This window comes from Gymnoscopelus braueri, assembly GCF_963280865.1.
Source record: "Gymnoscopelus braueri genome assembly, chromosome: 9".
Taxonomy (NCBI): domain Eukaryota; kingdom Metazoa; phylum Chordata; class Actinopteri; order Myctophiformes; family Myctophidae; genus Gymnoscopelus; species Gymnoscopelus braueri.
Window position 1 is genome coordinate 43,561,249 of NC_137610.1, and position 21,672 is coordinate 43,582,920.

Here is a 21,672-nt window from a genome sequence, read left to right on the forward strand (position 1 = left end):
GTCCAAATATTTTTCCATCAGGGAATAAAGAAAAACTAAAAACATATTTTTCAAACTGCTGCTCACATTACAAATCAAGACATCACAGGAAAAATGTATCAACAGGTTGTCTTTTGGCCAAAAACACAGACATTATGCACGCATGCACGCACACTCACAAAATGATGTGCACCTTGCGCACCTACACACACACACACACACACAAACATAAATTCTGTTGGCATGCATAATTGACGCTTCTAATTTCTCAAGGTCTGTAGAGATCACACAAACACACACAGGATGTGATGTGACTCGTACGATAGCACAAAGAATGCACACATACACATTCATATGTGCGCAAACACGTACACGTACGTGAGCACAGACAAAAATGATCAGTTACTGAAACACTCTTGATGAAGTGATGAATAGACTCGGTCAGGGGGATGAGTGGATGAGAATCACACCGTTCCACATGAATAATGAAACACGACTCCAGAGTTCAGGAAGTGAGGATAGCTGACAGGGCCCCAAAAAAACAAACAAAATAAATCTTCCCAGGAAATGTTTCGTGCAGCAGTCGTGCGCTGCACCACCATGTGCTTTATGCATGAAGGTGACTTTGCAACTTTTCTTTTTATTCTAATTAGTGCTTCTGAAATTTGCTTTTTATGTGTTTGGATTTACTGTTATCTTTCTTCTTGCAAACATCAGCCAAGTATGTGGGATAAATATTTGCTGGATTGTTTCCTGGTTTGAAAACATATACGATATACCAGACATTATCTGGTGATAAACTTGTAGACTTTGTTCAACTCTGGTGAGTTTGTTTTTTCATCCATTCCAACGTGTGGGAGAAAACACTGTTTATGAAATGTCCCAGATGGAAAGAGAGAGAGGGGGGGGGGGGGGGGGGGGGGAGGCAGCATATATAGAGATGGGAAACAGATAAGTTGAAAGGTGGAGGACATGGGAGATTGAGAGTGAGATGGAGAAAAACAGAGAAGGGTAAAAAGAAAGAGAGGAAGAAAGGCTGTCTAGTGCCAGCTCAGCATGTGAAGGCTGACTCATTGTCCCTGAGTCACTCCATCCTTCTCTCCATCCAACCATCCCTCCCTCCCTTCCTTCCCCTCTCCTTCCATCCAGCCACCCCTCCTTTCCTCTCCTCCCTTCCCTCCATTGGTCTTACTCTCTCGCTCTCTTAACTCTGTTCCTTCATCCCACTCTCCCCGTGTCCGGCCCTCCTCAAAACCTTTACTTGTTACATCTCCTCCCTTCCTGCCTCTCTCTTTCTACATCCATCATATTATCTGGCCCTTTCTCCATCCTTCACTGGCATGCTCCTTCTTGACACCTTTGTTCATTTTCTTTTCTCATCTCCCTCCCCCCTCTCAGTATGCCCCTCACTCCATCTTTCTCTGTTGCAGTCTGTCCTCTCCTGCTGTCAAAACAAGCTGGCCATCAATGTAAAAATCACACCCAGTGTGAAGAGAGTGGTGCCTTTCATGAGTTCATTTCGTTAGTTACTTTTTACAGACTTTGATGACTTCAAAGTATTTTTTACTAATTTTAAGTACTTTAAAATGTTTTTACTGATTTTTACGTGTTTTGACTCATTTTAACATCTTTTAAGTATTTTTACTCATTTTAAGTATTTTTACTCGATTTAAGTATTTTTACTCGATTTAAGTATTTTTACTCAGTTTAGGAACTTTAAAGTATCTTTACTAATATTTAAGTATTTTTACTCATTTTAAGTATTTTTACTCATGTTAAGTATTTTTACTCAAAAGTGTGTGTGTGTGTGTGTGTGTGTGTGTGTGTGTGTGTGTGTGTGTGTGTGTGTGTGTGTGTGTGTGTGTGTGTGTGTGTGTGTGTGTGTGTGTGTGTGTGTGTGTGTGTGTGTAATTAGTGTAACTGGTTGCGTCTTTGTGTTGCAATCAGCCGCAGCTGTTGAGGCTGTGCTCAAACATACAGAGGGGCCGTGCTCATACACACAGACAGACACACACACACACACACACACAGACAAAGTCACTCCTTGGAGTGGCTAGCACCACTCAAAAATGGCAAAGTGTGTATGTGTGCGCGTACTCCTTAGGAACAATGGCAGTGTGTGTGGCACAAACACAAACAGAGCCACGAGATAGAAAACCCATTGGACTAAACCAAATTATAAAACAGCAAAAGGAAAACTAACTGACACACTGGAAAGAAGCAACACAAAAGCAGAGTAAACTAGAATGCTATCTGGCCCTAAACAGAGAATACGCAGTGGCAGAATACCTGAGCACCGTGACTGACCCAAAACAAAGAAAAATCTTAACTAGGTACAGACTCAGTGAGCACAGTCTTGAGATCGAGAAAGGTCGTCACAGGCAGACCTGTATCCCGAGAGAAGACAGACTATGCACCCACTGCACACAAAATGAAGTGGAAACCGAGCTACACTTCCTAACCGTCTGTCCATTGTACCAAGACATCAGAGACACATACTTCCCACAGATTACAACCACACACGGAGATTTTGAAAACATGACCAATGACAAAAAACTCCCATATCTGCTGGGCGAAGTACAACAATGTGCAAACACAGCAGCAAGATTCGTGAGTTGCTGTGATAGGAAAAGGATATCAAACGGAACACAACCACCCTAAAGACTAATCATTGGGTATATTCCGGCACTATACCTGCACCCAGTGATCTTGGTACATAGAAATTGATCTATTGAAGATTCTGACTTTAAAATGTACATATTTTTTGTTTTGATTGTATTGCTGTATTGTTGTATTATGCTTTCTGCTTTGGCAATGTAAACGTATGTTTTCTCATGCCAATAAAGCCCTTTGAATTGAATTGAATTGAAATTGAATTGTGTGTGTTCACTCCTGAGAAGAGTAATGCACGATTTATACTTGGTTGCGTGCAGTGTCATGCACTGCAAATAGCAGATCTACAAGCTCACAACGTGTGGCACTGCTAAGTATAAATCACCCGTAACAAGGAAATGAGCCATGACTGCTGAGCATGTTTGTTTGTTTCACTTCTATTGTATTCACATGTGTGAATGTCACAGGAGTGATTCACAATGACTGCAGCAGCATTATTTAGTAAATTAAATTACAATCTTAATAAATCAATGCCGTGTCAGACAATAACACCAGATTATTGATTTAGTGAAGTCTACATACTCAATGGCATAGAAAACAAAAACTATTGATTAGATATAAAAACTTGCATTCAAATTCTCCATTAGATGGCCACATGTGTGGGCTGTTGTGGACAGGAAGTCTCAGCTGGCGAAGAGGAAGTGGGCAACAACAGCAGAGGAAATAGGAAAAGGGGAGGGGGGGTCTCTAATATCACAGAGCCCAAAAGTTAATAACATATTAGTAGTCTAAGCAATAACTTCCCCCATTATATGCCATTCCTACATATTGCAATAGCAGTGGTAATGGCAAAAATAGTAACGGTAGGAGGTAGTACATTCTGTTTCCAAACTTGCACGGTTTCTACTGTGTATATATATATACAATGTACTGTATATTTCAGTGTAGGCTACTGGCTCCCCAAAGCCACCCGACCCATTAACTGTCCAGCAGAACAAGTAATTTCTCTTCCCACATTCCAACAATAGTGCGACCACAAGCAGCTCAATCAATTTAACCTCTACCAATCTGTTTGACTCTAAGCCACACTCATAAAGCCAACAGCTTGGAGCTTTAGACACCACAATGCCAAGCAGCGATGCTGTTGGAAGGAATTAAGCAAATTGTAGCTTTGAAATCAGAGGGTTTGTGGAGAAACTTTGTGACATGCTGTGAAATGCTACAGGGTGAATACGTTTCCTCTGCCAGGGATTCCTTCTTTTTTTTATTATCATTGTGTAATTTTGTCGCATTGCAAAATGGGAGAGATTTATCTATCTATTTTACAGAAGGCACTGGGATGCTTTGAACAACAAAAAAAGTGCTATCTCGCATCTTTTCATTTAAATGTTGCAAGTTACATCACATCCTAACACATTTAAGAAAAACCACCAAGTTTATTTGAAAATGATGTAGTCTTACCTTTGTTTTGGCCAATGCACACTTTCTCAGACTTTCTCTTTTGAGTTCACTTCAACACCGGCCCTCATTATCTCTGCAGATCGGTTTCTAACGATACACCTTTCAATCACATATTATACTCATCATAAATCCATCAACAAACAGTGGAAGTTTATACAGCAGGCCTTCTATAAATTACAGTCTAAATGTGTTTATTGAAAAGACAAACAATTACATTTTCCCACATTAGAAAAAGGGACAAGCACAACAGAGCTTAACAATGGTAAAATACAAATACAAAAAAAAGGGAAATAGTTTCAGGAAATAATGAAAGACAAATCCCCATGATCTTTTCTTACATTAACCCACTGGACATGAGGGATACAGCTAAAATATGGTAGTGAAAATATTTGACATAAATGAATGGTAACAAACAGATTAATTTAACATGCCATACAAATCCCAGAAGAACAGGCACAGAAACACAGAAATTGCTGAAGCTGTGAATGACAGACATATCTTCACATCATGAACTTTCCCAAAGCTGACATTTTTTATAAAATCAATAATCTACTACAGCAATATTAACGTTAACAGATGGGTAAACAAAAACAAAAAAACATAAAAAGTAATATAAAAAATAAATACAAATACAAATAATACTTTTACAGTGGCCTTATTCTATTGTTATTACCCTGTGTATGATCTACATAAATAATATGTTTGTCCTTAGCAAAGAATACAGAATAAGTCTGTGTAATGTCCGCTTGTACATAAAAAATAATTAATTCAGAAGAATATAGCATTACAATATGCAGTGGAATATTTGATATGCGTACATTGGGTTATTCACCTCTGAATGAACATTGCTGTAACAATAAAGTAAATACACTAGAACAAGGCCACTATATAAAGTGTCACCAAAATCTATCTTCATGTGACATTTTGACAGACAGGAGTAATCGGGTGATAGAGGCATCAGTTTGGAGACACGGTTTTGACTCGTGGTCCCTTTGAACGTCAGTCCAACCATCCAATTATCTGAGGAAGACACAACAGAAGACATTTAATGCACCATCATTGTAAAGACAATATTCGCACATCCACTTAGTTCAGATGCAGGTGTGTTGGACAGTGACAAATGACAACAATTCATGAACAAAAATCCCCCCCCCCAAGAGTGTCTACTCTCGAATGCACCATTGTTAAAACAAAATGACCCTAACAAGGTTATAAAAACCATGGGGTTTCATTACAGTTTAAGCTGACCTCACACTACAAGATAATCTGGGTAGATGTTGGGTCGGGACGCACCGGGAGAGGCTGGTGCGAACCAATCCTGTAGTGTGAGGGGTCCACAGATTTGGAATAATAATTATCAAACATGTTTGATCTTTACTATTTATATACCCGCATATCTGTATAAATACCTCGAAAAAGTTAGTGACACCCACAGCCACGAAACTAGAGGGAGCGTAAACAACAATCTGGTACCACCCACCCATAAAACAAACAGCAAATTCTCCTTCTATAGCACAGCCACCAAGGAATGGAATAGTCTAACCCCATCCCTCAAAAAATGCAGTTCGCTGGGCTCATTCAAAACAGCCCTAAAAACTCATCTTTCTGGAGGCCGAAAGAGGAGCTAGTACCAGTTTCCCTGTAGACAGACGACCCCCCCCCCTCCTCTTTTTTGTACATATTTTTTATTTCCTCATGCTTTTTTTGTATATAATTTTAATTTTTCCATGCTTCCCCCCCCCCCCTTTTTTGTACATATTTTTGTATTTTTTCATGCTTTTTTTTGTACATAGTGGTATTTTTTCTGTATTATCTGTATTTTCATGTTGATTTTTGAACTGTTTGGTTGCTACTATATATGTCTATGAAATTAATTCAAGGACCCCAACGGAAACAAGTCCGCAAGGACTTTTTTGGCTGGACCTTTTAGACAAAAGCATTATAAATGTAACTGTGTTGTTTTACATTCTTTTGCCAAATAAAATTTTCAATCAATCAATCAATCTGGATGATTATGTCGCTACTGTCCGAGTGGGACGCCAGTTGTGGCGCGACCGAGAGACAAACGTGGAGTGAATATAGACTTCTGACATGGCGACCGGTCGAAAGTTGGAAACAACCTTTTATGGTGGTGGGGCAGCTGAAACTTGTCGATATGTGGCAAGCACACGACTGTCTATAAAAAGTGTCTTTATAACACATCCATTTTTCTGTTACCACAGCAAGTCTGATTTCGCATGTGATCACGTGAGATGACATAGTGAGGTGCTGCACTGCTCAGCCAGGCACGATAATCTAATAAAATCCTCTAATGGGTGATGATGCACCATTATAGAGAAGAGAATATTATAAGATTATCCTTGTGACGCAACATGATTTAAAACTCGGTTAGGTTTTTTAAACTCCTGTAGTGTAAGCCCAGTTTCATAGTGGAGTTGGACAAGTTTTTAAAAAGTTGTCAAGTTGTACATATACTATATAAATAATATCTGTGTATTTAATGTTCTGAACAGGGCAAATTGCTACACATGTGTGATGATGCTTGCTTGTTGTGGGTTACCTGTCCAGGCGATTGACGACGTCTCTCACGGTATTGATGAGGTTATCATGTTCCTGTGGACTACTGATGATGATGGTGTGAAGCTTCTTCATGTACGAATCGATGGTTTCCAATGAGGGTATCTCCCCGCTGCCTGCAGGAACACAGCCAGCACAGAATAATACATTACATTCCACTTTGCATACATGATGATGCTCAAGGTGCTTTACGATATTTAGAAATTACAGTATAAAACATAAAAATGTACAAAAGGTTGAAAACAAAGTGTAGGCAGCAACTCTTGTACAACATGTGAAACCATTAATCGAACTACTGACTGAAAACTGACCGATGTATTAATCAAATAATCGGTTTAGTTATGCATCATATAGATAAACTGTATAAAAATGTACTATTTACAACTTTAAAAAAAAAATCTAGATATTTCCCAAATCTCTGTTCTATCTTTGTTTGTTTCATATGCTATGATGAGCATTTAACATACTTTTATAGTTTATAACCTTAATTTGCCATCATTGTATAGTTTAAATTAATGACCCGGATACATAAAATAATCTGAAAAATAATGGATTATGAGAATACAGCCTTTAGGGAGGTAAAGAAGAGGTGGCTTTTAGTAACACTTCCTCTCCACCTTCCCATTGTGTTAATTGTGTAAGTCGCTGTGCTTCCTCACCAGGTAGTTGGACAGAGGAGAAGCTTGAGGTCAGGGCTTGTCGAAGGGTCTCCAGGTGCTGCTGCAGGAGACCGTTCCTGCCTCTCTCCTGCAGGACGTCTCCCTCCAGACGCTCCACGGCTCCCCTCATGCTCTCCACATGTTTCTGCAGCGCCGCGTTCCTCTCCTCGTACTCCATGTTAGTCTTACGCAACTGACGCATCTCTGCCTCGCGCGCTGCACATGGACCACACAAGCGCAACACACGCATTGAAATGTGTACATAACGCACACAGGAACATGACCAGACATGCATGTGTATAAGTCACACTCATATAAAGTGCATATAACACACACACACACACACACACACACACACACACACACACACACACACACACAGACACACATTTTGCCATTTCAAGTCATTCTTAAACATAATAAATATTTAAAACTCCATCATGTTCCATCATACTTGGCTGCCACCTTATTCATCCTTTTGCTGCATGAATGTATCATATTCTATTTTCTGTGTATTTAGATTTTCTGACTGCCACATATAGGGAAAGAGCCCTATATTGGAAAGAGCAATCCATCCAAAAATGTATATCTGTATATCTTCGGTTGCTAATTAATCCACACTTTATTTTTCTTTGTATATTATACAGTAAGTACGTAAGTAAATATCCTACCTCAGTAATCCAGGGAAGGTGAAATTCTACATTGTACCGTATATAATATCCTTATCTACATTGATTCACATTGATCTAGATACATACTAGTTTCTTTACACCTCATTACTTATTGCGAACGCGGAAGGAGGCGCGACCAAGTGGAGCTTACTATATCATCGTGCTTGCGTTGTGTGTCTGTCCCATATTTATGGTCTTTCCGTCTGTGTTCACGCTCTCATTGGCTCGCACCCCCATGTGACTCGAAACTCTGTGCTGAAATGCCAGCAGCTGCACTGCCTGTATACAGCCGACAGAGTGCGGCAGAGTGCACTACTACAGTGTGGTTGAAATATGGCAGCCACAGTCAATCTGCGTTCGCCTCCAGCGTTCGCGCGTCTTACTTGTTTAAAGTATTACTACTAGTAGGAAAACTGTTTTATATATTTTTCATTATTATACATTATGTACTTGTATTATATCTTGTATTGTATAGTGTATTGGACATTGCTGGTAGCACAGTCTGGCGGAGTCTGTCACAGCAACAATTCACAGCTCATAAACACGAGTATGTGACAATTTTAAATCATGTGTCATTACACACACACACACACACACACACACACACACACACAAGATGATGTTAACATGTTAACAATCTACTATGTCTAGTAGATCCTCTGTAAGATGGCTGAGTCATATTTTAGCACTCTGTACCTTTGCTGTGGTTGAGAAACTCCTCAGTGAAGATAGGAATGTCAAATACTGATCTGTCTTTACCCTCCGTGTCCTTCTGATGACAGAAAGAGAGACCATTACTTTATTCCTTATGGTTTTAGATTCATGCAAAACATAAGGTCTGTGGTGAACAAAAGCCTAACAGAGTTTCGCATTAGTATCTTACACGTGAATTATGAAGCAAAGCCATCATGTCATCTTTTTTAAATGTACATTCATTTTTGATTGATTGATTGAAATATTTATTGAAAAAAAGGGTATAAAAATACAAGCACACATAAATTGAAAGGGATAAAAAAAAATTAAAGCATGTTTTTTTGTGGAGATTATCTTCTATCATATCATAAGCCTACAGAGCTTCTATTTTTGTATTTCTTTTTTCAATATACAATACAAAACAAAAACAAAACCATTTTAAATCTGGGGTGGCAGTAACTTCAGGGTTGGCCTCCAAATGTCACCTGTGTAGAACTCTCTACCTTATCGTGCATCTCTTTTTTTTTGCTACTGACTGCTGCTGTAACAACTGAACTTCCTCTCAGGAGTAAATCAAGTTTGATCTGATCCTTATCTGATCTCATCTCTACTGCAATCTGCTTCCAGTGCAATCCAAAAGGTGGGGACAGAAGACTCCTGTCGGGGTTTCTCAACCTCTAGAACAGTCACCTTCAGTTCTGTTGGAACACCGTCAGAGATTTACAGCAGGAACTGCTTAATTACACTACTTAACTTAATAGAACCCCATTACACACTCAGCACAGGCCAGAGGGCGTTGCATCAGAGAAACAAACACAGGGCAAAAAGCTGATTTAGTCGGCTTTAGAGATGCAACAATGACTTGTTAATGTGAAATGCCAGGGGAGGAGAGAGGGGAGAGAGAGACGCAGAGAAGGAAACAAAGTCAGAGAGATTTGGGGATCTGGTGATTGCTAGAACACGACTAGAACGCTGTGTTCCCTCTATTCTGGGGGGGAAATTGGGTGAAAATAGCTAATCTGCAAAGTCCCAACTCATCGCAACGTGATGCGTTGTGAGTTTTGTATCTTCAGCAAAGATATTTGGTGTAGAGGCTTGTATTGAACCCTGGGGGAGTACATAATGCAGCTATGCTGAACAGCGACAGTGTCCATTATTATCTAGCCAGCATCATGACCACGCATTCCAACGTCACAGACCCACCCCACGCAGAGCATCGACTCAGCTCTACTACACTGTGTTCAAAGTCAAAAGTAAGCAATCACATTTCTTATATTGTCCTTAAGTCTAATGGTACAATTTGTTAGATACTTTAGTAGTTTGGTTTGCAATGAGACAGCAACTGTTACTCTGATAGACAGTTACCTGTCACGCTCCAATTTTAATTCATTCAACATTTCTTTAAATTACACAACTCTTCTCAGCTTCTTTAGAAGAGCTCTATTTAGGTCCACTGGTCCGTTATACCGCTGGCCACTTAATGGCATAATTATAGCGATATGCTGGGAAAATGTCACAATATCATGTTTTTGTCAGGGAAAGTGCTTCTGATTGGTTAGTGTGGTGTTAACTCACCTCGTGCAGCCCGTCATTGGCTACCTGGTGCCCACCATCTGGAGAGGAAGGAAGGAAGGCATAAAGAGACAGAGAGAGAAGAAAGGAGATGATTCAGGTCTCCTCAACATCCCTAAGTAATGACAGAGGAATCTTTTCTCTTTACACGCATGCACTTGCACACTCGCGCACGCACGCACACACACACACAACATCAGTCTGTGTTTCAGCCAAGAGGAGGCCTTTATCACATGTGTGCTTCAGATCTATATCAAGCTATTAAAAAATATATCAAATATCAAAATAAGAGCCGGTGTGTTACATAGCATAGTCTGATGAGCTACAACGCAACTGGGACTTGATCACTGGTCACCTTTAAACAAACTATAGCTCTCATATGAGCTTTAGTTTATGTATATTGTGAGCACAGAATGGCGTCTATCCAACGTGACAGCACCTTTTGGCAAGTTACAGTACATTAAAGAGATGTTGGAATAACATAAAAGACACAATTTTATCACCAACAACGTGAGACACAATGCAAGTGTTAGCGTGTCTCAGTGGATTGCAATCTACAGCAGGTATTCAGTGCATAAAACAACTGATCCTTTTAAGACCTCAGAGACTGAAATTAAGACTTAAATGAAACTGTATTTATGGCCTTTCAAGGCCTGGAAATTTGTCAACATAATGTAAGTAATTTATAGTGAGGCTGAACTTTGGCAGAGACTGACTTACTGAGGGAAGACGTTTACGTCTCGGCTATTGGTTATAAAATTAAGTGGCACATTAAATTATATTTATTGTTAATGGATAAGCAGCCAGCATTATAATTGAAGGGGCACACAATTTATCTGAGGGGGCATTGCTGGCTTTTGCCTTCCAGGCCCCTGGGCCTGCCCAGGTTCAACATCACTTTATATACCTTTTTCATGCGGTCTATCAACAGCAGCTGGCGATTGATACACAATGACAGATGGAATTTAAGTGTCAGTGAAGTTGAGATGTATTCTTCTTGACACACTTACAGGACCACAATGGAAACAAGCCCTTAGGGCTTTTTGTGTTATCCTTTTAGCATCATTGTATAATCGTACCACTGTACTATTTGAAAACTATTAATAAAGTATTCAATCAATCAATCAATCAATCAAAACTCACCTCCTCTGTGTCTTTTCGCTTTCTGTTTCTCCTGAACCTTTCTGGTGAAATGCTTGTAGGCTTCAGTCTTCTGGTATTTCTCCAACTCTCTCATGTAGCGCTCCTTGTCTCTCTCGGCCTCGTCCAGGTAACGCTGCACAGAGTGAGGAGAAACAGAGGAGTCACCATGAGGGAGGAGAGGAGAGGAGGCAGCTAAGGGGGAGAGGAAAGGAGAGGAGAAGAGGTGGGAACAGGAGGTGAGGAGAGAAGAGGAAAGGACAGAAAATAAGGTATGGCGAGAGGAGAGGAGAGGGTGGGGAGAGTAGGTAAGGAAAGAACAACAGGTGGGGAGAGGAGAAGAAAAGAGAGGAGAACAGGTAGGGAGAGGAGAAGAAAGGAGAGGAGTACAGGTGGGAAGAGGAGCGAAGAGGAGAGATTTCACTCGACCCCAAACTCCTCCAATTCTAAACCCCACCAACTCCATACACACCCCCTACCTGTTTCTCATCAGCACCCAACTTGCTCCACTCGTTCCCCAGCATCCTGGTGATTTCTGGGAAGGGAACGTCGGGTCGTTCGGCCCTCAGCTGTTCTCTCCTGTCATTCATGAAACGAACGTAGCCAGTCAGCGGAGCTTTGGGGGCGTTGGTGTCCTTCACCGGCTTCTTCCTCTTCCTGCCTTTGGACCAGTTAACCCCCCGACGGGGCTTCTGGAGGGAAGGGGAACACATTTGGGAGAGTCAGGGTTCAGGTAGTGATAGCCTCTGAACAGACATTGATCATGGTGTTCTGGGACACGCCGGTAGCTAACTTGGCGGTGCATCGACCACATACGGTAATCATTATGTCCCTGGTTCGATTGTGTTTGGAGAACCTGCGTTGCACGTCCTTCTTATACTCTCGCAAATGTACTGTCCTATATAAATTAAGCAATAACTAACAAAATAACACGTAATCTATGAACGTGTTTTTTAGACTGTATTAGTCATGATGAAATTCTTTTTTCAAAAGAAACAAAAATCTTGTTACACTTTTACACTTGCTTGATACACTATTTTTCTGAATCTGTTTTTTTTCTTTTTTTTACATTTAATCAATGTATTATAAAGTATAATATTGCCTTTGGACCAGTTACCAGTTATGACTGTGTATTATCATGCATTTACCTCCTCTCCATTACGCTGGCTGGTGTTGTCAGGGTTGTTCCCGGGAGACGTAGACTGCTCCTCCATAACTCCTCACTGGAGTGAACTGGTTTGAGACATGACACTGGTTTGAGATGGGACACTGGTTTGGGATGGGACACTGGACACCAGCTGGTAGACAATAGTTCTCAGCTATAATTCTTTGCATTTTCTTCTTCTGTTTACAGACACACTGATACTCTTTTAAGCCAGTTAAGTTTTGAGCCAAGTTTCTCTGTATTCTGAACATGACATGGAAACCACATCCAGTTTAACAGATATAGATTGACAGACAGACTAGATAGAGATAGATTATTTGGAGATAGATTAAAAAATAGACAAACAGATACAGACAGACAGACAGAATGGTAAGAGACAGTAAGACACACGCAGGCAGACGGACAGACATACTGACAGATAGATGACACACATACTATCTAGGTCAGCCTATTGTTAGACCAGCAGTAGAGTTGCTGTTCCGTGTTTATTGCTTTGAAGTTTGGTTCAGAGGAAATGACAGCAGAGTAAACACATAATCTGCTGAAATACAACATCACACCGTGACTTCCTTTCTCCCCATTAGCAGCTTGTCTGGTATGTACAGGACAAAAATATATACCTAGAGTTATCCTACTGACTTTTGGTAGAACACACATTCAAGGATTCAAAAAATATCTAAAAGCTTTAACTAGAATAGATGATTATGATTTAAACAATCATTTTAAAAAAAAAGTGTTATTTCTGCACCGAAGGTGCAACTATCCATCTTCCACCGCATATCCGAACGAAAGCGGGTCATGGAGCTAAGGTCATTGGAGGTCATTTGTCACGTTTTCCCTGAACTCTCTTAATGACACAATTCAACAATCTACATTCAAGGGGTTTTATATATTTAAAAAGGTTACAGGAGAAGCAGTAGATAGACGGAGATTCAGCTTTTTTCCCTTTACACCGTTGACAAAAAGAATATTTCAGATATCCTTCTGTTGAAATTTTCATATCTGTCATTAAAATGTCTATCATGGAAACTGGCCCTCGTGCTACCCTGCCTTACAAAGCAGAATGGCCTCTCCTCTCAGGCCAGCTCTGGCCCTCAGCCCTCTCTTGGCCAGACAGCATTTCCTGTGATAGAATAGATCTAACTGCAGCCCAGTAAGTTATTGAGCCAGCAGAAGAAAAAAGGGTAGAGAGAGAGAGAGACCTCTCATTCTTTCTAACCTCCCTCACAAGTGCTTATCTCCAGGGAGCTCATAGCCTGGCTTTCAGCAGCAGGAAGTATACCACTGTGGCTCTGTGTGGAATTGCCCCTGTAATCACAGAGGAGGGAGCAGAGTTTCAGTGAGAACTACACACTCTTGTTTCCCGAGACAGATGGTCCTGGTGGTCTTTCAGGAAACAACAACGCACAGTATCAGATCTGGAAGAGGTTTTACGCTGCAGACCATGACCATGAGTGAGATGTTCAGGTCTAAACATCCAAATCAGACGAAGATTGATTTTTTTTTCACTTGATACAACAATATTTGAATGAACAATATGAAAAGTTCAACATCAAAATGATCAAATATCTGCTTATTATTGTCTTATGCATCGCTGAATGGAGTAAAAAAAGTAGAGTACGAGCCAAATCACTTTCTCTATTGATTTCCCTTTAAACTGTGTCCGAGTCCAGTGAAGACATCGAGAAATAAGGACGTTTAGGAGAAACACAAAAATACGGAGAGCGACACATGCTTTATCGATATCAGTCCATAAATATGATGAATGTGATAACACTGTGAAGTAATAATATCTCCAGCTCTAACAATAACAATAACTTTTAAAGTAACAGGAGCCTGAGGCAGGATGACCCTAAAACATTTATAGCACTGAAATAGGGGATATAGTTGCAAATAAAATAATCCCATAAACACTAAAAAATGTTCTACCCTAAAAGCTTGCTCACAGATGGAAATAACACATTTAACTTGATTCACATTGCATATTGTTGATGTCGGGCAGAAACCTCATATCTCCATGTTTCAACTTTTCAATGTTTCTTCGTAAATTATCATCCTCCTAAATTATCATCCAACTAAATTATCATCCTCCTAAATTATCATCCTACTAAATTATCATCCTACTTTGTCATACTACAGTGTCACACAAAAGTAGCAAAATAGCCGATCTACAAGCTCGCAACGCATGTGACGTTGCGAAATTGCAGATCTGCTGTTTTTGAAAATCTTTCACAGTGAAGTGGGTAAGTCTGTCTATGGATCTTTATAAATATTGAACCAATGATAAGTATTAAAAAGAGCTTGTGACTAAATAATGACTACAATGGATCCATTGGAACGCAGGTTATTTTTCCAATTCCCTGAAAAGTAACGCTTTTGGACAGTAACGGTTTCAATCCGACAAAGACGATATAAATCCAAATAATTATAATCGGCCAACAACACCAACCAGACATGTCAACGTTATCTAGTATAACATGACTGATGGCCAAGAGATGAGCTCTGAAAACAGGAAGTGCATCACAGTGTGTCTTTCTTGACCCCTTGACATCTATGTACCAACTGAACTGACCACATGGGGAGTGAGCTGCAGTGTCCTGAATGTGGCTTCTATTCTCATTGAGTTTCCAGTCACTCAATACTGTGTGTGGACAAACCACAGAGGAATTACGCTGTCCCATCTTCCTGTTATGAGAATGCATGTTTCACTGTTGTATCACGTCTGCTTTGTCATACGACCACAATGAAGCCAACGGCAAATTCACACATAACGTCAATAACTGTTACTATTCTATTCATCATTTATCTTTTCAAGTTTTCTACGGCAGGGGGTTTCAACGTATTTCAGGCCAAGGACCCCTTAGCTAAGAGAGAGAGATGAAGCAGGGACACCCACTACGTATTTTTCAGACATTTAAGCACTTAAACCCTCAATACTTTGTAATCTTCATCTTTGGCTCTGTAATTGGTCTGCTCTTTTCCCCCCGCACACCAAACCTCTTCGCCGAAAATAGCTGATCTACAAACTCACCACCCGCCACAGTATGTCTGAGGACCTCCTAGGGGTCCCGGACCCCCTGTTGAAGAACCCTGTTCTACGGTATTTTCTTTCAAGCCCAATTAATGCACTTCGTTCTATCATGGCATGTCTAATCTAAAAGACAAGAGTTCTCCACAGCCCCAAAAATAATTTGATTAAATGTTCATCTCCAGAATGGAGGGAGAGGGATATGTCAGGGTTTAAAATGCCATCAGCAAAGTCACCAGTTAAAAATAGCATCAACTTAGCACGAACCAGGATGAAAAATAACTGATCACTGGACAGTTAATAAATGTGCTTATTAAGCAACATCTGCCACACTAGACTATAGAGAGCCAAGCACGCTGAGCATAGATTCAAGATTGGGTAACAGTGTCCTCTTCAGGAATAAAGGATGTATTACAACTCTGTCAACATCAGAAAAAGTAAGTTCGCTACAAAGTATGTGGTTTGAGGACATTTATTATTTTATTTGACAACTGTTGCTATGGATTGGCTTCAACTATTGATTATTTCCGTAGCGATTATTCTATTGATTACTTTTGCGATTAATCAACAAGTGCATTATTTATATATATATTCTTTTCTATATCAATGACTTGATTAACCACTTAAGCGTTATTTTACAGTTTGTCGCGCAAAGGTGTCATACAAAAATTGTGAAAATAGTAGATCTACAAGCTCACAACGTGACGAATCACGAGATGTTGTGAGCTTGTGAATCATCTATTTTCGAAACATTTTGAAATGTTTCGAAACTTTCCACCTATAATGGTATGCCCAAAGAAGCGATCGATTACTTTTTACTACTCAATAATTACATTATATTATCAATTAATTTTGTATAATGATTAAATCGATCATTTCTATTAACTGTTAAAGGCCAGTCCACACCAATGCAACCCCTTGCAACATGCAGCTACTTGCAACCATTATCCCCCATGGCAGTTGATTGGTGTGGACTGGCCTTAAAAAAAACTGTTTAGTTGCAAGGAGTTGCGACTAGTTGCATTGGTGCGGTCTGGCCTGAGACAAGGCTATCGACATGGTACTGAACACAGACAGACAAGGGCTCAGGTTAATGCACAAGGAAGGACATTAGACCTTAGGCTCAGAGACAACAGTAGACTTTACAAAGACAACATGCAGTACAGTACAGCACAGACCAGCACAAAGAACCACTGATATTGAGCCTGAGGAATTGTAGACGTAGTTAATAACAATGGAGGAGGAATAATTAGGACCTGAATGCCAGGGTTTAAATTAACTGGAGAGTAGACATGCATCATGATAAATTATTGCAAATGATAGCATTGACTGTGTAAGTAGTATTGAAAGCACTAGCAGGGCTGTGCAGCAATACTGACATACAACAATATAATTATTGTATGTTTAAATGTCTCAATGAATTGTCTTTAAATGTCTCAATGAATTGAATACACAGGACCTGTCTCGATGAATTGAATACACAGGACCACAATGGAAACAAGCCCTTAGGGATTTTTGTGTACCACTGAACTATTTGCAAACTGTTAATAAAGTCATCAATCAATCAATCAATCAATCAATCAGCTATAACAGCAGCTGATGACATGAATACAGTAGTAAGTAACAAGGCTATGTATGACAGACTAAACTATGATAACCAGATTGACACTATAGACACCTAGCCTTGTAATGGATCAAGACATACATCTATCATAGATGTATTTTACTTTCGTATCTATGATAGTCTTGGTCTCTACCCCCTATAAATCACTGGACATCAGCGCTGAAAGCCCGTACTTCTCCGTACATGTACAAAAAAAACATGTAAAGTGCTGACCCTGTAGTCACGGGTGTTAACTCGACATTAGGAACCTGTGTGCACTGTATTAGCCCGTATTTATAATAGATATGCGTTTTAATCCCGTCTGTGTCGGATTCTTTCGGAAGTTTCCTGTATTCTTCAATGGGCAGCAGTGGCGGGGCGCATCAGGTGAGGACCGGTATTACACTCAATGTAAACAGGAAGTAAACGAGGGGGGAAATGGCATTCGACCACAGACGGGATTAAAACACATCTCTATTGAAAAATACGGACCAATACACTGCACAAAGATTCCGAATGCCGAGTTTACATCCAGGACTACCGGGTAAGCACCTTATGTTTCAATCAGAATTTGTACATATTCGGAGAAATACGGACTTTACGGGCGGATGTCCAGTGACAATTGTGGGGAAAAGCCCAAGACGATCATATTATGCAAATGTCAAAATCGATAATACACATATATGATCGTCCTGATCCAAGGCTAATAGACACCAAAAGTACAGTAACGTGTACAATGGAAGAACACATTAACATGCAATAGTTCAATAATACACTGAACATTCCCTTGAAATGTACAACTCTCTCTGCATGACTAATATTATAAAAGACAGTACAGAACAATTAAATGTATACTTCTTGGCTTGGCCATAGCTAGTTATTATATAACTGCCATTTACCGAAACCCTGGCTACTTAACGTTAATTGAACCTTCACTTCAGCTACAAATGGCGTTAATTAATGGCAAAACAAATCAGCACCACACACACACACATCCATAATAAACAATAAGGTGTTAGCATGTTAACTAGCATCGGTTTGCTAACAGCTATAATACGCATTCGCTGGCTGGTGAGCAATAATAATTATCTGTCACAGCAGTAGTAATGGTAAAAGATGACCAATTAAACAATGGAGATGAAAAGAACAATTGGAGTTTATTACCTGGGAGGTTTTATTGTATCTCAACGTGTTAGCTTTTAGCACAATAATGGAATGAATGCTACCTGGACTTCTCGGACGGTCACTACTGTTGCCAGATATTGCGAGAGAAACAAGCAACCAGGTTTATGAAAACAAGCCCAATTAGGCTACGGCTATTTGAAAATTGCCGATCTACAAGCTCACACTTGTAGATCTGCTATTTTCAAAAATAAGAAAATAATAATCTTGGGGAAAAATATGTAATTTTGGAAAAATAATTAAACATTTTAACAACACAAATCTTGTATGGGGCCATGGCTCAAAATACAGATGGGGGGGGGGGGGGGGTCTGTGGACAAATACATATTGATTTGGGGGTCCTTGCCATGAAACTGTTTGAGACCCACTAGTTTAAACAACATTAGGAAACAAGCCCAAATAAGCAACTACACTTTAGAAACAATTCAAAAAAACCGCAACCACCAATATTTACAAGCAACTTTACAGAAAAATAAGCCCAAAGTCGCTTATAATAAGCAGACATGGCAACACTGACAGCCACAATACTAATCTTGCCGCTTGCGTGACTTCACGCGAGATTACAATACTACAAGCACATCCATAGAGGGTTATTGCAAAAGAGGCTGCAAGTATGTAGTAGCTTGCAGTGGTGGAAAGTAACTAAGTACATGTGTACTCAAGTACTGTACTTAAATACAATTTTGACTTGAGGTACTTTTACTTTACTGGAGTATTTCCATTTTTTTTTTACCTAACTAAAGTTTTCTACTAATTGTAGTGGAATAAAAAGTACAATATTTGCCTCTGAGATGTAGTGGAGTAGAAGTAATAATTCTGGACTGGCACAAAAATGTACATAACCTCTGAATATACAGTAACACAGAATGTGTATTACAATGACAGGGGGGTCAATCTTTTCACCAGGGCATAAAAAGAACCTCTTACAACGATCCTTAAAAGGATCCCTGGCTAATAAGCCTTATATGCCTTAATACATTATAATTGCCCTCTATAGCAAAAAATACAAATGTAAAACACCTTAAATATTTGATTTATTTTAGAAATAGTTCATCTTTTAGATGATGTCATTTGTTCATGTGTGGTCCAGCCCTATGGAATGCATGTGCTAATCAAAACGTATTTAAAATATAGTTTTGATGCTCATATTAACCGGAAGTATTAAGCTGGTTTTTAGTTAGTATCCTGCTTGTTGTACATACTGTCTGCAATGTCTGTAGATGACGATACATTATTCCACCAGCTGGTGGGGCACGTACCACACAACAATATTTGTAGTCAGCCTCAGGGGGTAACCAAGAAAGTACACACACACACACACACACACACACACACACACACACACACACGGTTGTCAAGGCTTGTACTGTAGGTCTGCTATTTTTGAAAATTGGGATGCCAGGGTTAAAGTACACTTCGCTCCTTCCTTTTTTTCCATCTACACCAAATCTTTCTGGTGTAAATAGCCACAATCTGTAATCTCACAACACATTGCATTGCAACACGTTGTGAGCTTGAAGATCGGCAGTTTTCAGTTTTGCTGAACATTCTCCTATTATGACATGGCCAGAATAGGGATGCAGGGTTCATGTGGTTATGATACTCACTCTGTTGCAGAATACATCATTGCCAGCCTCTCGTCTCATATAATATAATATACAGTATCTGTATTATATCAACTTTCTTTAGACTGTCTACATTTTGGTCAAGGTGAAGAGAGTACCTCTTCAGTGGTCTGGCACAGGACACAACAATCCACCGACCAATGGACAAAAAGATGTGACAAACAGAGATCTGGAGGTGAGACAAATGTGTTCAATCACAACCCTGTCCAGATACAAAGCAGCTGAAACACGATTAATGATTGATTTTGTGATTACATAATTGCAGTCGATTTCAATTCTCTCTCACACTCACACTCACACACACACACACACACACCAGCTGATGAAACCTGCTTTTGTAAGGGCACATAATGAGGAGAGAGAGAGAAAAAGAGAAAGAGAGGTGACAGCAGATAATAAGTTGATATATAGCGCCTTGGCATTGAGCTTTAAATGTCTTATCTTGGTGTTGTGGCCCTGCATGCGTTTGTGTTCACATACAAAAGCCTGTGCTTCTCCTTAACCATGTCACGTCTGTCATTCTCTCTGCACCGTCTGGCAGATAATGGACAAAGAACTGAACAAATAAGAAAGAAAATCTGACTGCATGAATGAGTGAAGCAATCTCGGAACATGGCAATGAGCGCTGCTGATTAATTCACTTCTATTCTTTCTCTTTCTCTTTCTCTTTCTCTTTCGCTCTCTCTCTGTCACACACACACACACACACACACAGACACAGACACAAACAGAGGTTATATTGACTTCAAGGAGAACCGTCTCGAGCAATCATCATGTTCAGGTCCTTTAAGTGGCGTCTAATGTAACACTTAGCAGGTGGTGAAATGGCTACAATTTAAAAACTGAGCGCACAATCTGACATAGTCTGATATCACGTTGGACAAATCTATTTAAATAACAGATTTGGACCGATTGCGTTCGATGTGGGCTAGAGTGGAGTATGATAATAGCACACAATATGGTGTTCACGTGTTGTAATATCGCGCGTGTCATCTGGTGTTGCTAATGAAGATGAGAGAGGAGACAATAACGCCTCTGCTCTGAAATGGATGCATGGATTATTGTGTGTTATTGTGTGTACTGTGTGCATATAGATTGTGTCAGAGGACACTGTAATAATAAACGTTGAAAGAAACAAAACATTTGTTCGGAGTTGCTGCTTTACATCAGCTTTGCTGCTCAATACAAGCCATGAGAGATAGACCTTTATAGATAGACCTTTATTGATCCCGCGAGGGGGAATTCAGTGGCCAGAGGTGGAGTACAGATTCAGAGCAAGAGAAGTAATATAAGATACAGCACATGATGTTACGCTCGACCGGTGCTGCGTAGCCAAATGTGCCGGGGACCCCAAAGGCAAAGACACTGAGCCAGGAACAGGAGTAAAAGGAATTTTATTAAATAATAAACGTTACGGTGGGAGGGAAAGTCCTGGGGAGGTGAGAGGGTTTTTGTAATCCAGGAAGTAAGGAAGCGAAGCTCTGGTGGAGAGGGCGGAGGAGCGTGGATGGAGCTGGGAGACACTGGGTTTGAGGAGGAGGGAGCCTGGGACAAAAAGAGAACAAAGTTAGCATCGAACATACAAAGTAGCTTTTTAGAGAAACTCAGGAACACAAGTTAACAGCCGGCAACACTAACCACAGTAGTTAATATTCAAGCATCGGGCGTCGGTTCTCAGCAGCTTATATTGGCCAGCTCCTGATG

At 40.0% G+C, this 21,672-nt stretch overlaps 1 protein-coding gene across 3 annotated transcripts; it reads right to left on the minus strand.

Annotated features, from left to right (window-relative positions):
- Positions 1-4,227: 4,227 nt before the first annotated feature.
- Positions 4,228-18,410, minus strand: hmg20a (high mobility group 20A). Of its 3 annotated transcripts, none has more exons than XM_080437696.1 (9): positions 18,326-18,410; positions 12,514-12,598; positions 11,845-12,057; positions 11,369-11,501; positions 10,229-10,266; positions 8,657-8,732; positions 7,290-7,505; positions 6,614-6,746; positions 4,228-5,073 (listed from the first exon to the last, which is right to left on the minus strand). In XM_080437696.1, exons 2-9 carry the CDS (start codon positions 12,577-12,579, stop codon positions 5,070-5,072), a joined length of 879 nt encoding a protein of 292 aa, XP_080293822.1. In that variant the 5' UTR covers positions 12,580-12,598; positions 18,326-18,410; the 3' UTR covers positions 4,228-5,069. The 3 variants fall into 3 exon arrangements, with proteins under 3 accessions (XP_080293822.1, XP_080293823.1, XP_080293821.1); XM_080437697.1 differs by having other exon boundaries at positions 8,657-8,729; positions 12,514-12,616; positions 18,326-18,408; XM_080437695.1 differs by having other exon boundaries at positions 12,514-12,616; positions 18,326-18,408.
- Between the last annotated feature and the right edge of the window lie 3,262 nt (positions 18,411-21,672).